General features: G+C 45.6%; 1 protein-coding gene across 2 annotated transcripts in view; it reads right to left on the reverse strand.

Moving 5' to 3' along the window:
- Positions 1-2,949: 2,949 nt before the first annotated feature.
- Positions 2,950-14,672, reverse strand: part of IQCA1 (IQ motif containing with AAA domain 1) — a 188,419-nt gene continuing 176,696 nt past the window's right edge. For both annotated transcript variants that reach the window (XM_070786938.1, XM_070786937.1), the window contains exons 18-19: positions 9,432-9,670; positions 2,950-3,555 (exon numbers count right to left, since the gene is read on the reverse strand). In XM_070786938.1, the coding sequence (XP_070643039.1) occupies positions 3,430-3,555; positions 9,432-9,670 (365 nt within the window). In that variant the 3' untranslated portion in view covers positions 2,950-3,429. The remainder of the gene's footprint in view (positions 3,556-9,431; positions 9,671-14,672) is intronic.

Below are 14,672 nucleotides of genomic sequence, written 5' to 3' on the forward strand. Positions count from 1 at the left end.
CATTGCTAAGCTGGATCCCTTACGCTAAGTCTTAGGGTGGGTGCCCCAGTTCCCACACCCCTTGTTCGGATCTGGGTCCATGTAGGCAGTACATAAGTCGTTTATTGATGGCCCCTCCCCCACTAGACTGCAAAGCCGTTCCCTTGAGCATCTTGGCACATAGAAGGTGCTCAGTAATAGACTTGGAGAATGAACCCCACATCCCTGCATGCTGCAACTGTGTCTTCTAATGGCTGGGGATGGATAAGGGGACCACCCATCAGTGAATGAGTGATTCTAACAGTGCATGGTGCCAAGTTGCTCAGTCGTGTCCAACTCTTTGCGACCCTGTGGACTGTAGCCCACCAGGCTCCCCAGTCCATGGGATTCTCCAGGCAAGAATACTGGAGTGGGTTGCCATTCCTTTCTCCAGGGGATCTTCTCCATTCAGGGATCAAACCTTCGTTTGCCTCCTGCGTTGGCAGGTGGGTTCTTTCCCACTAGTGCCGCCTGGGAAGCCTCGTGGTGCAGGGAGACATATTTTGGGTCAAGATCCCTTTGATTTTCCAAACCTTACTGTTGAAGTAGCTGCCCTCTTGGTTTCAAACCCATTGGTCTTTTGTGGTTTCTCTGTGCTTGTTAGTATCATCTGCTGCTACTGCTGCTGCTGCTAAGTCGCTTCAGTCTTGTCCGACTCTGTGTGACCCCATAGATGGCAGCCCACCAGGCTCCCCCATCCCTGGGATTCTCCAGGCAAGAACACTGGAGTGGGTTAGTATCATCTATGCTTCTCTTAAAATCTTCAGACCTGCAAGGGCACCAGAAGCCAAAAGTAGCTTGGGCCCCTTAAAGTCAGGAGTGGCTGAAGCTAGTGTCTCTTTGAAATAACCACGTGACACCACCCACAGTTGCTGTCTTCATATCACACATGATGGAGCATTAGGAAGAACCTCGAAAATAGTTTCCGAGCGTTGTGCACTTGAACTTTGCAGACGTGCTCAGTCATATCCTGCTCTTTGAGGCCCCATGCACTGTAGCCACCAGGCTCCTCTGTCCACGGGCTTCCCCAGGCAAGGATACTGGAGCGGGTTGCCATTTCCTCTGCTAGTGGATCTTCCCAACCCAGGGATCGAACTCGTGTCTCCTGGTTTGGCAGGTGAGTTCTTTAGCATCTTTGCCACCTGGGAAGCCTCAGCGTTAGGGTGTCCTAAACCTTCTAGCTCTGGACGGAGGTGTCTGTTTAAGGACTGACAGTCTCAGGAACATGCTCAAAAGAATGCTGAGTTAGCCCACAGTCCTTCCGGGTCCAAAAACAGGGCAAGCTGAGGGCAGAGCCACCGAGAGCTTTAATTCCACTTTAGTCAGATTTCATTGCACAGAAGCTCCTTTAATGAGGGTTAATGACATTCATTACTGTCTCCTTCACTTAAGAACATGCTCAGGAGGGGCGAATTGTCACATCAGGCCCAGGAACAGCTCAGGCCCCAGCTCAGAAGTGTCTGTTTGTCCTTCCTTCCCACAGTCCCTTCCTTCTTCCCCCCTCTGCATGCTTTTATTTTCCTTTCCTCCCATCAGTCAAGGCTGTCATTTCTCTGCATCAGGTAAGAACAGGGGTTGTAGCACATGGCTGCATCATTTTCCCAGGAAGACCTTGGATTTTAAACATGGATTGTGGGGCTTCTCTGGTGGCCCAGTGGTTAAAAATCTGCATTTCCATTGCGTGGAGCACAGGTTTGACTTCTGGTTGGGGAACTAAGATCCTGCATGCTGAATGGTGTGGCCAAAAAGTAAGTAAAAATAAATTAAACATGCATCCCTTACGGTTTGATGAGCTGGCCAGTGGACGATGATGTAGTGATTCTCATGGCTTTATAACTTGGATTCTATTATTTGCAATGAACACCAAACCCCAGAGCCTTGAAGTTCTCGTCTGGGATCAAAACCAAGGATTTGCTCCCATGACATGTGAAAAGAGGGGACTCACCCTGGAGAGATGAAGGTTTCCCTGCTCTCTGGGCTCAGAGTGGGGAGTCTGTCCACCCCTCAGGCCTCTTGGAGCCTTGGCCAGACATGGTCTGGGGTGGTTAAGGGGCCAACAGGCTGACGGCTGAAGTCGGGGTTCCTTTGGCGAATCTATGGCGGTGAACTTGGAAAAGTGGTTTGTTCGAGAGAACAGATTCAGAGATGTACAGAGCAGACTTGGTGCATGTGGGCCCGGGGCTGTCTCTTTCTCTCCTAATCTGTGCCCATGTCCTGTACAGACGCAGGCTGAGGGGTCTATGCTGATGGCCAGAAGATGCCTGGGAACCACTGCCCGTTTCGGGCATTAAAGATCTAACCCATTGAATATCTCGGGAAAGCCTGGAGACGAAGCTGGGTCTATAGAGAAGGAGATTGTAGAACTTTCTGTGCCATAGCCCCACACTGTGCAACAGTTAATTTGAATTAAATTTAATTACGTTTACCCCACCTCAGCTTGTCTCCTTCCCCTGTGTTCTCACAGTTTAGAAGTGGGTCACTCACTGTCGTCTACCAAGTAGGCATTCATGTTCTTACAAAACTGAAACTTATCTTTCACCCTCATCTTTCTATTCTTTACTTCTTTTTTTTCCTTAGCATTTGTTTTACTTCTTTGTTTAGCATTTCTCTTCTACAATTCTTATCCCATTTTATTTTTGGCTACACCTCACGGGCACTTAGGTCCCCGACCAGGGATTGAACCCAGGGCCACTGGATTGCCGGGGAAGTGCCTACTCCATTTTCATGCTGTGCTTTTCATCTAGCTGTTGGGCTGCCAGTGCTCCAGCGCTTCCAAAGATCAGTCACCTGGGAACTGAGGCAACGACTTCAGCCTCCGTGTTCCAAATATTAGCTCTGTGGCCCTGGGTCTCAGCCTCCCCATCTTTAAAGTCAGAAGATTGAAATCATTAATTTAAAAATCCTTTTTTAGCTTTAGCAACCAAATTAGAGTCAGTTCAAGAAAAAGTTTTTATTCCATTATTTAAAGTATATGAATAGAGCAAAGAATTAATTTATTAAAATATGTGCAAGATAATATATGGTATACATGAATTACTACAAACCTAGTCATATCAATGACATACTGAACGTACTAGTTGTCAAATTAGAATGTTTTCTAACTATCAACATTTAAATCTGGCAACTAGTACTGTTGAGATGAAGTATCCAACTTGTGGAGAGATTGTGGAGAGATTGTGGAGTATGTGAAGAGTGAGTTTGGCTTATACACAAACTTTACATAGGCTAAGAAACAGTTACAAGCTGTAGAAGTGGTTGTTATGGACAGCTAACTTGGTGGTCAACCTATGAAGACCTGAGTGGGAGCAAGGCTGATGGGCATGGGGCATCAATGCGGGTCTTCAGATGGGCAATGGTCAATCTCCTCTGTCAAGTCAGAGACACCCGCATCCCCGGCTCCTCGGAAAGGCATTACTTTTTCTTTTTCTCCTTTTTCCCTTTCTTCTCCTTCTTTCCTTTGTCTTTTTCATTTTCTTTGTTACCTCCTGTTAATGCCAAGGCTCGCTTTTTACCCATAGGGGTCTTGGCATACCAGTCCTGAAATCAAACAGAGGTTTAGGAAAATATGAAAACGACATGAATTCACTGGTATGCCCTTAAAAATAAAGACAAGCTTGCTGAAAGGAAGGGGGCAAGCAGCCATTAAACACTGGGCTTTTAAGGTATGTTCTTTCTTAGTGGTTTTGTATATTTCTACACTATTTGAAACTTTCACCTTAAAGAGTTAACAGAGAGACTACTTGCCAGGTCAAACCAAGAGCCCTTCCCACTAAGTCACCTGACTTCCTGGGGGTCTTGCTCTAACCCCAAGTTACCGAGGTTTTTTTGGTAATGTGAGTAGCTCCCTGTGGTTCAGACAAGACCATCAGCTGGACTGATGACCAACTGTGAACCTTGGGAGGGCTTCAAACACTCTGAGGGAGACTGTTGAAAACAAGACAGAAACACTGGAGCCAAAAGATCCCAAAAGCACTCAATAATCACAACTGGCCCTGTAATGACGTGTTTCTCAACCTTCACTTATATTTGAAATCTGAGAAACACTTTGGCTTGCAAACTCTGAAGTCGTATTTCATTAAATGACTATTGTTTGTGTTTATGCTTAGTTGCTCAGCGGTGTCCGACTGTGACCCCATGGACTGCAGCAGGCCAGGACTGCATGTCCATCACCAACTCCTAGAGCTTGCTCAAACTCATGTCCATTGCGTTGGTGATGCCATCCAACCATCTCATCCTCTGTCGGCCCCTTCTCCTCCTTCCTTCAATCTTTCCCAGTATCAGGGTCTTTTCCAATGAGTCAGTTCTTCGCATCAGGTGGCCAAAGTATTGGAGTTTCGGCTTCAGCATCAGTCCTTCCAATGAATATTCAGGCTGACTTCCTTTAGGATGGACTGGATGGATCTCCTTGCAGTCCAAGGGACTCTCAAGAGTCTTCTCCAACACCACAGTTCAAAAGCATCAATTCTTCAGTGCTCAGCTTTCTTTATGGTACACAACTCTCACATTCATACATGACTACTGGAAAAACCATAGCTTTGACTAGATGGACCTTTGTTGGCAAGGTAATATCTCTGCTTTTTAATATGCTGTCTAGGCTTTTCTATAGCTTTTCTTCCAAGCAGAAAGCCATTTCCTCCTCCAGGGGATCTTTGCAACCCAGGGATTGAACCTGTGTCTCTTGCACTGCAGGTGGATTCTTTACCCAGTGAGTTATTGGGAAGCCCTTAAATGACTATAATAAACATTATTTATCAATTCTCCTATTGACGGACTTAGAGGTGATTTTCAATATTTTGTCATTATGAATGCTGTTGAAATTCACAAGTTTAATATATATGAGAAAGCTTATATTAGAAAGCTTCTCTGGGGCATATACCCAAAAAAGAATTCCTGGGGTTGTAGGTAGGTCATGAGCCTCTTCAATTTTATCTCTGAAGGGGTGTGAGTAGGACACTGTCTCAGTCTTTGTCTTAAAATGCCTGTATTTTCTTCCATCTCTTGGATGCTGGTTTGTGTGTAAGTATGTGTGCTGTGTGCTCAGTCATGTCTCTTTGTGACCTCACGGACTGTAGCCCATCAGGCTTCTCTGCCCACGGGATTCTCCAGACAAGAATACTGGAGTAGGTTGCCATTTCCCTCTCTAGCAGATCTTCCTGACCCGGGGATTGAACCTGTGTCTCTTGCGTCTCCAGCACTGCCAGGAGAATTCTTTACTACTCTGATTCCTGAGAATCCCCTCGAGGCTAGTTTTGCTGGATATAGATTTTAGGCAGCCAGTTATTTTTCCTCAGCACTTTGAAGATAGGCTTTCACTTTCTTCTGGTACTAATTGTTGCCAAGGAGACGTCTAATTTCCCCACTGCTTCTCTGCAGGTAATCTGGTATCATAAGACTGGCTTGTCATCTTGTTCTCAGTTTGACAATAATGTATGTAGATATAGATCTGTTTTACTCATTCGGCTGGGCATGTGGAATTTGTTTTTAATCTAAGAATTCATGTATTCAAGTTAAGAAAGTTCTTAGCAAGTATTTCTTCAAATAATCATTCCTCTGGTATTTCCTCTCTTCTTCCAAAACTATTATCTGGGTGCCAATGTTTTCAAAGGCTGTTACTTGCCATTTATAGGTTTTATCTGTTTATTTTTTTGTGCTGCTTTCTGAGGGAGCTCCCTAGGACCATCATCCATTCCACTAATCTGTTCTTTGACCATCTCTAGCCTGGCGTTCACATCTCTTTTGTTTTTTGACTTTTTATGTTAGTGACTATATTTTTCATTTCTAAGCTTTCTGTGGGCTTTTTTTTGATATAATTATCTGTTTTTACTCCATTTCTGGCCATCTTTGTTTCAAACCTTTGTATGTTTCTCTAATGGAAGTTATGGTTTCATTATACTAATCTAATTATATTAATATAATCTAACATAATGGATTAAAATCTAACGTAATTAGATTTTTGTTTAAACTATTGTCTTTTAATAATTTCTGTTTGAAGATTGTACTCAGCACTAGATTTTCTGAAATGTTTTGGAATTTTGATTTTCAGATTTGTCTCAGCCTCTCTCTTTCTCTCGTTATGCCTCCGTTCCTGAGCAGTGCTGAAGTTGCTTCCATGTGTTCTCTAAGCCCACATTCAGAACCAGGTCTTAGCGGATGTTTATAAGTCTTACAGGATGCTCCTTGGTGGTATTGGGACGTCAAACATCTAGTCATGGAGGCAGCAGATTTGTCATTGTATCTGCCACGACTCCTAACCCTTTTTGCTTTCTATTCCTGTCTATGCTACATGCCATGCATCTGGCTGTCCCTGTGTTTGAGATTTATCTTTGTTTCTGGCACTTGGGGATTCTGTCATTCTTTTTTAGCTTTGGCTTACCTTTCAACGAAAGGTGAGGTGGCCAAGCAGTTAAGGTGACAACTAATTTACTGAGACACAGGATGGACTGCGTTCAATGGCACTGGCTTCGGAGTAAGGTTTGAACGTCAGCTCTGCTCCTTTTAAGCTGTGTCACCTGGAACAAGTCCTCTTGTGGTTTTCTTTTTCTGGTTGTTTTATTTTGGCTGCTGTAGCACATTACTACATACTTAGTGGCTTAAAACAAAGCACTTAATATCTTACAGTTCTGTAGGTCAGAAGTCCAAAAGGGGTCTCATGGGGCTAAAATCAAGGTGTCTGCAGGCTGTATTCCCTTCTGGAGCTCTGGGGGAGAATCCATCCCCTTGTCTCTTGTAGTTTCCAGAGGCCACCTGCCCTCCTGGCTGGTGGCCTCATCTCCGCCTCTGGGCAGCAGTGCTGGGCTACCTGGAGGTCCAGTGACCCCTCATGCGGCCGTCTTTCTGTTTCTCTTCTGACGCCCTCTTCTAATTTTTATGAGTACACTGGCCTCATGAGGATAATTCAGGGTGATCTGTCTTCAGGCCAGCTGATTAGCAGCCTTACTCCATCTGAATTCCCCTTTGCCATGCAACCTGACAAATTCCCAGGTTCCAGGGACTCGAGTGTAGACCTGTTTGAAACTGACTATAACCCAGTTTCTTCATCTGCAAAATAGAGCAATGTTGAGGTCTGAATTCATAGGGTGCCTGGCTAATAGTCACAACAGTATTAGCTAACATTGTTATGACTATTACATTCTTATCATTCAGTATGTTCTCCATCATGTCCACGGAGCAGGTACATGTGTCTGGAGAACCTGTAAGAAAGATCTCAGTCTGACACACTGTTAGCAGCACAGTTAGGTGGAACTTCTCAGGGTGACGATGATAGACCTGGTTACCAGCATCTACAGCCACGCAATCTCATTATCTGGAAGAGTGACAGTGTCATTCCATTTGTCCATCTGCTCAATCCATTTCCCACTCAACAAGTTAACTGAACGTCTAGCTGGGGCCAGGTGCTGGGTGAATCCCAGAGTAAAGACAGGAAGCGGAAATGGAGGGGGCGGGTGGGGTAAGTGATGATGGTGGTAAAATGATTTAGTTCCTTTGAAAAACGAACATGATGGGACTCTGCTCAGTGTTATGTGGCAGCCTGGATGGGAAGGGAGCTTGGAGGAGAAAAGATCCACGTATCTGTATGGCCGAGTCTCCTCGCTGCTCACCTGAAACTATCAGAACACTGTTAATAGGCTACACCCCACTACGAAATAAAAAGTTTGAAGTTAAAAAAACCCCAACAAAAACGAGTATGAGAAGCAGATGCAAGAAACATATGCGTTTTCACCCCAGGTTATAAAATGGCAGCATTTCCTTCTTTGGATTAATACGATGGATTCTAGTCACTGGATCTCAAGTACCTGTAACAGGTAGAAAGCTTCTAGAGATTATTTCAGACAGTAAAAAACCCAGCTAAGAGAAAACACTCAAACCTAGTTCCTCAAAATAGGGCAGGACATTGTCATTTTACAAAGGAGAAATAACCTGGGGATTTCTAACAAGGATATATCGCTTGAAGAGGATTAATATTTGCAGTCAACACTAACAAGGTTTAAATAGTTAGGGAGTATAATTCAGACGCTGGCAAAAACTTCAACTTGGAGTCGTAAATATTTCTTCTGACTTTTCTAGAGCAAGGATCAGGGAACTGTGGCTGATGGGCCAAAGTTGGTCTGTTGTCTGTTTTTGCAAATAAAGTTTCATTGGCACCCGGCCACACCCATTCATTTATTTGCTGCGTCTGGACACTTTTGAGGCAGGACGTAGAGTTAAACAGTTGGGACAGAGACCACATAGTTTTTGAAGCCTAAAACATTTACTGTCTGGCCCTTTAAGGAAAAAGTCTGTCAACTCGTGTGCAGACCATTATTTTTGGAATCAGCGTGGTGACTATTTTTCATCTTCATTGACCCATCAGTGGCAAGGCAGAAGGGGAACAGTTTCTAGAGTTGGTGGAAACATGACCCATTGTAGAGGGAATTTCCCTAGTCCCAGGCAGGCTATCAAAGATGAGAGGTCTGAACGAAAATTCCAACTCTTTCTGGTGACTGAATGGCCAAGATGGTGATGGATGTAATTTCATGGATACAGTTTCCCTTCTTTTTATTCCTAGTTGGCCAAGAAAACTACCTTCAGGTCCAGAAAGAGAACTCAATGGTGCTCATTGCTATGAAAAGGGTTTGAAGGGGCGCCTGCTGGCCTGGGCCTTGGGGGGTGAGGCTGAGGGGGTGTAATTCTGACAGTGCTTGGAGAAGGCACCTCACTCGTGGCTGGTTCTTTTCCTCTTATAGCAGAGGGACCTGGAAGAAAACAATTCTGTGAACATCTCAGAATGTGTTCAAAAATTAGAAAACTAAATCCAGCTGAATCTTCTCGTGATTTCCTATCACAAGTGAACCCAGGCACATATGACACAAGCCAGCATTGGCTGCAAGTACACTGTTTAGGGAATGGTTTTCTCCAGGCAAAACCTGTTCCGTTATGTGAATTGTGAAAGTAAAAACCAATGAGAACAGGTGTGTGTGTGTGTGTGTGTGTGTGTGTGTGCAAATCCAGTAGTTCTGAAGCTGCTACTCAATTCTGCAATTTGATTGTTCTCTTATAAGGTTCTCTTACGGCTCAACTGATAAAGAATCTGCCTGCAATGCGGAAGACCTGGGTTCAATCCCTGGGTTGAGAAGATCCTCTGGAGCAGGGAAAGGCTACCCACTGCAGTATTCTGGCCTGGAGAATTCCATGGACTGTATAGTCCATGGGGTCACAAAGAGTTGGACACGACTGAGCGACTTTCACTTTCACTTATAAGGTTACGGATCACAATTTTCCTAAGATTTAGAAGACACATGTTTTATTGCTAAGGCCAGAAGACACTGTGGACCTCAAATTTCACTGGATATGGCAGAGTCCAAATGCATGAATAGAGGAGGGTGGCGGTGTCGTGTATGACAAGCCTTTGTTGCTGAGACATGCGCTGCATTTACCTTAAAGCTGTCTTCTTCCTCCTGGTAGACAGGATTCATGCTGGTGAGAGAGGCAATGAACTCGAGGGCAGTGAGTGGCTTGTGGGACTGCTGGCGGATTCTCCGCTCCGTGAGCACCTCCTTCACCACTTGGACAATGTGTCCTTGCGTGAAGCCGTCGGTGATCTTCGCCAGGCAACTGACACTCAGGGTGTCTGTGATGACGCCACCATGTCGTTGAATGATCTCCTTCCACAGAACTGTTGTGTCCAAGACGATGGTAAAGACAGAGAATGAGAGTCAGCAGAGAGAAAACAGGGTTAACCCAGTCCCCGGGACAAACCTGCCTCTCTCCAAGAAAGGAGAGCACAGGGGTCTGCTCCAATTTGTAATTCAAATGAGCATGGGGCCAAAGAACCAAACACTTTGCCTCAAGTGATTTTTCACCCACAAGGCATGCACATCGATGGCCCTGAGTTCTACAGATCCCTCAATCCCTTGTGAATTGACAAAACGTTTAATAAGGGTCAATATACACTATCATGTGTATTAATACAACAGATTGCTAGCAGGAAACAGTTGTACAGCTCCGCAAACTCCGCTGGGTGCTCTGCAATGACGTGTGGGCAGGGGTGGGGAGGGGTGGGACGGAGGTCCAAGACGGAGGGGATATATGTATACATTTAGCAGTCACTTCGTACAGCAGAAAGTAACACAACCTTGTGAAGCAATTACACTCCAATTATAACTTTTTAAAAAAGGTCAGTAGAGATTTAGGGTGGTGACTTTGAAGATGTTCAAAATCTTCCAAAACTGGAAATGTATGATGTTTGGTTCAGTAGGAGTTTGACTTGAGTTAGAAAGGTCATTTCATGTGTGATTTATACGTGTAGAACTGTAGCACACAGTCCGATTTCCATCCGCTTCGCAGGGCTTGGTTCCTGTTGGGCGTATGACACTGCAAAACATGTCCTTTGAGCAGAGCTATACTCTCTGCCCCCAACCATGGCAACCACGCACAGATGAACAGATCTACTGAATGGTGCCCTGTTGCTGTCTGGGTTGGTGGGACCTTGGGTAACCGGGAGATTCCACTTGAGACACGGGATGCTGTGAAGATGAATTAAGAAATAATCCCTGGTGCTTCTTAACCTTAGACACAGGATGGTCTCCCACACAACATTCGAGACATAACACTTTGAACACTACATCCATTCTGTAAGAGAGATTCTACAGAAATAAATTGAGACCCGCTGTGATATGTTTTTCCAGTGGTCATGTATGGATGTGACAGTTGGACCATAAAGAAAGCTGAGCACCGAAGAATTGATGCTTTTGAACTGTGGTGTTGGAGAAGACTCTTGAGAGTCCCTTGGACTGCAAGGAGATCCAACCAGTCCATCCTAAAGGAAATTAGCCCTGAATATTCATTGGAAGGACTGATGCTGAAGCTGAAACTCCAACATTTTGGCCACCTGATGCAAAGAAGTGACTCATTTGAAAAGGCCCTGATGCTGGGAAAGATTGAAGGCAGGAGGAGAAGGGGCTGACAGAGGATGAGATGGTTGGATGGCATCACCGACTCAATGGACATGAGTTTGAGCAACTCCAGGAGTTGGTGATGGACAGGGAGGTGTGGCGTGCTGCAGTCCATGGGGTCACAAAGAGCTGGACACGACTGACTGACTGAACTGAACTGAACTGTGAAGTGTTAGTTCTGTCCAGACAGTGAGGATGGGACTGGGCAGGGACAAGACTGTCCATCTCAGAGCCAGCCCTGGCACGGTGAAGGCTGGGCTAAATGTCTCTAAAGAGTTTTGACCTTCTTTGAGGAAGGTTAAAGACAGTTTTTTAATAAATGAAGATTCCTGCATGATCTGAGCACCGTCAGGGGTGTGGAATGACTACATCATCCAAACACATTGACCCCTAAATACCAGGTGAAATGAAAAGTTCCAGTGACTGTTGAGGAATAGAATGACTTGGGACAGAACTATGACCCACACCAGAGAGTCTGGTTTTGGGGCCTCAAGTTATTTCTCTATCCTCCTTGGTGGGGGATCCTTGGCTCCAAGGTGAGTGGAGATGCTGGCAAGGGGGATATGTTACCATGGGGCCTGAGGTATCTTCTAGCTGTGGAAGGTTAGCCATCAAGGCTTGAGGCCACAGTGAAGCCTGCAAGGGCTCCAGGGGCCCCCAACCTGACCTAAAGCAGCATCTACCCCCTGCATCTATGCTGCTACTTCCTTAGGGGGTTTATTTAAACTTGAAGTCATCTTAAGGTTACCTGTAAAAATAGAAGTAGAAAGATTTAATCCTTAGGCTTCTGTGAGAAATAAGGACAAGAAAGTATAGACAGCAACTGGAAGAAACCGTTCTGATATACAGTGGGCATTTTGATTTCTATAGCTTTATTACTGCTATTTCTGTAATTACTATTAGTCATTCTATTTTGTGGGGCTTCCCAGGGGGCTCAGTGGTATAGAACCCGCCTGCCAATGCAGGAGACATGGGTTCAATCCCTGGGTGGGGAAGACCTTCTGGAGAAGGAGATGGCAGTGCACTCCAAGATTCCAGCCTGGAGAATCCCATGGATAGAGGAGCCTGGTGGGAGTCCATCGGATCGCAAAGAGTCGGACACACGACTGAGCGACTTAACAGCAACAACACTGCATTTTGTACCAAAGTTTTCTAATGCTCACTAAAACATCAATGATTGATATAAAAGCTAACACAAAATAAACAAGAGTATTTCTGAGCATATTTATGTAAAGACCCTGGAGCAGATAACGATTACCCTTATCTAAATACAACTGTCACAGATCAGAAAACAACCCGTGGTAAAAATACACAGCAACAACGACCACCACATCACACCACCCCTTGGGATCTAGTCTGTCTTGTCCACATTCATAACATCTAAAAACTGTGCAAACAGGTCTGAGTGGTGACTTGGAAGCTAAAAGGGAACGCATCTTATGGCACAGGTGATAACCCCTAAAGCTGAGGAGCCAGAGAACACCCCAGACTGGGACCCAGAACAGCTTCAGTCTCGAGGGCTGAGGGCAGCCAAGGGGCTCTCTGCACCCAGTGCTGTATTTCGTTTTCCTCTCGTGAATGCCGAGGGCTTCTCAGTTCTTTAGGCTAATCTACATCCCCTTCTCCTTCTTTAGACTGAAAGGAATCTGGTCTTTGGGTCCCCTGCGAAGAACTGACTCATTGGAAAAGACCCTGATGCTGGGAAAGATTGAAGGCAGGAGGAGAAGAGGGCAGCAGAGGATGAGATGGTTGGATGGCATCACCAACTCAACGGACATGAGTTTGAGCAGGCTCTGGGAGTTGGTGATGGACAGGGAAGCCTGGCGTGCTGCAGTCCATGGGGTCGCAAAGAGTCAGACACAACTGAGCAACTGAACAATAACAACTCTGCTTTTGCCATTCCAAATTGATTGCATCCTGACTGCTGGAGAGGACACCATCTCTTAAAATTCAGTTTCATTTGGGGTCTTGCACAAGCACACGAGGCTGAATAATATGATTTGGATGAGCTTCTGGACTCTGCAGTCTAGAATTCCAGAAAAATCGAAAGACACGAGCTGGACTCCTCTGAGCAGATGCTGGGTCCAGGGTGGGGAGCCTGTGATGGATTGGGTTATTAGTGGAACAGACCCCAGGGAAGAGAGGCAGGAGGCAGAGCATTAGGAACGTGGAGAGATGGAAGCCCAAAGGGATTTCTGGGGACTAGACACGGCATTCATCAACCGGGGGGGTGGATTTTCTTTGCAGAGACATTTTGAAGGAAACAGCTTGATTTGGGGAAAGAAGGTAGATATTGAATTATATTTGGTAAACCTTAAGGACAGTGTTTCCTCCGGCTGATCTACCCTTAGCTTCTCAGCCCCATCACCTGCCCCCTCCCCGCCTGGAGGAATTGGAGAAGTTGGATGGTGATTGTTCCACACACCTCCAGCGCTCTGCCTCCTGCAAACAGATGGACAAGCAAGGGCCCAAGTTATGAATTTGCAGGCCAGGCTTTACGGGCTGTGAGAGACCATTTTTGATCACTGCAAAGACAGGAATAGTCTTTCTTTAAGATAGATGTCCCAGTCAGTGTGGCTATGATAACTTCAAGGTCACTGGAGGAAACAGGCAGTGTTTATGATGTTGGCGAGAATGGCGGCCTCAACAAATCACCCACCAGCAAAGAAATATGTGAGATGCATGTGGCTGAGCGGACAGAGCCCTGAGCCCAAGACAGCCGCTGCTGCGGGTTCATCATCTGCGCGCAGGTGAAGGGACGCTTCCTCCTCCTGTCCCACGTGGCTGCAGGAGGGGGTTCAGGCTGGAATCTGTCACACGATCTGAGTCCCTAGAGAGGCCTGGCACTTCATCAAAAGAGCACAACTGTCCTCGTTAGACATCAATAGCTCCATTTTTAAAGGGCCTCTGGTTTTGTCAAACAGTGGAAACTATTGAATCCAACCAAAGTCAAGAATAAAGTTCTGGCTCCTGAAAATTAATAATACACTACTTTACTCCATTAAGATAGCTTAAAATATATATACAATGCAGAGAAAGAGAGACAGACACAGAGAGACAGGGAGAGAGAGATGCTAACAGGAGTGGGGAAGCTCTGACGAAGCTGGGAGCCAGGAGTCCTCTGCAGTGACTCACGGTGGGCAGAGAATGCTGGTGCCCACCCACCTCCTGAGCTCAACTACACTGCCCTGTCCCCTTGAACCTGAGATCACGTAAATCATTCTGGCCAACGTGGGTAGAAGTGCTGTGGGCCCCATCTGGGTCTGGTTCCTAAAATCTCCTGAGAGATCATTTAGAGGATCTTTTTCTCCCTTTGATGCTGGTTGGCTGCAGAGGGTCCAGTGGAGGGCTTGCAGGCCCCAGAAGTCAGGGAAGCCCCTAGATGATGGAGAGATAACTGCATCCAAAGTCCCCCCGTGCTTTGTATAGAACACTGATTTATGAAGTCTGGACCACAGTTTATGGAGATAGAAATGACTGCATGTTGCAAACCGAGTGGCTAATAAGCTAAGAGATTTTCATGTATGGGGAATAAAGGGCTGTTCTTTCAGCAAATCGCATTAGCCAGGAGCTTAAGAACAACCAGAAAGAAACATATAGCCTCTCTGTTTTGGTGATGCTACTGTGAAGGATTAACAGAAACCAAGTCTGACCTAGTAGATTTTATTACTATCATCAGTGCTCACCATTGCTGCTGTGTCATCGCTAGCTCCATCTCCTCTC

The sequence above is a fragment of the Bos indicus genome, chromosome 3, assembly GCF_029378745.1.
Source record: "Bos indicus isolate NIAB-ARS_2022 breed Sahiwal x Tharparkar chromosome 3, NIAB-ARS_B.indTharparkar_mat_pri_1.0, whole genome shotgun sequence".
Lineage (NCBI taxonomy): Eukaryota > Metazoa > Chordata > Mammalia > Artiodactyla > Bovidae > Bos > Bos indicus.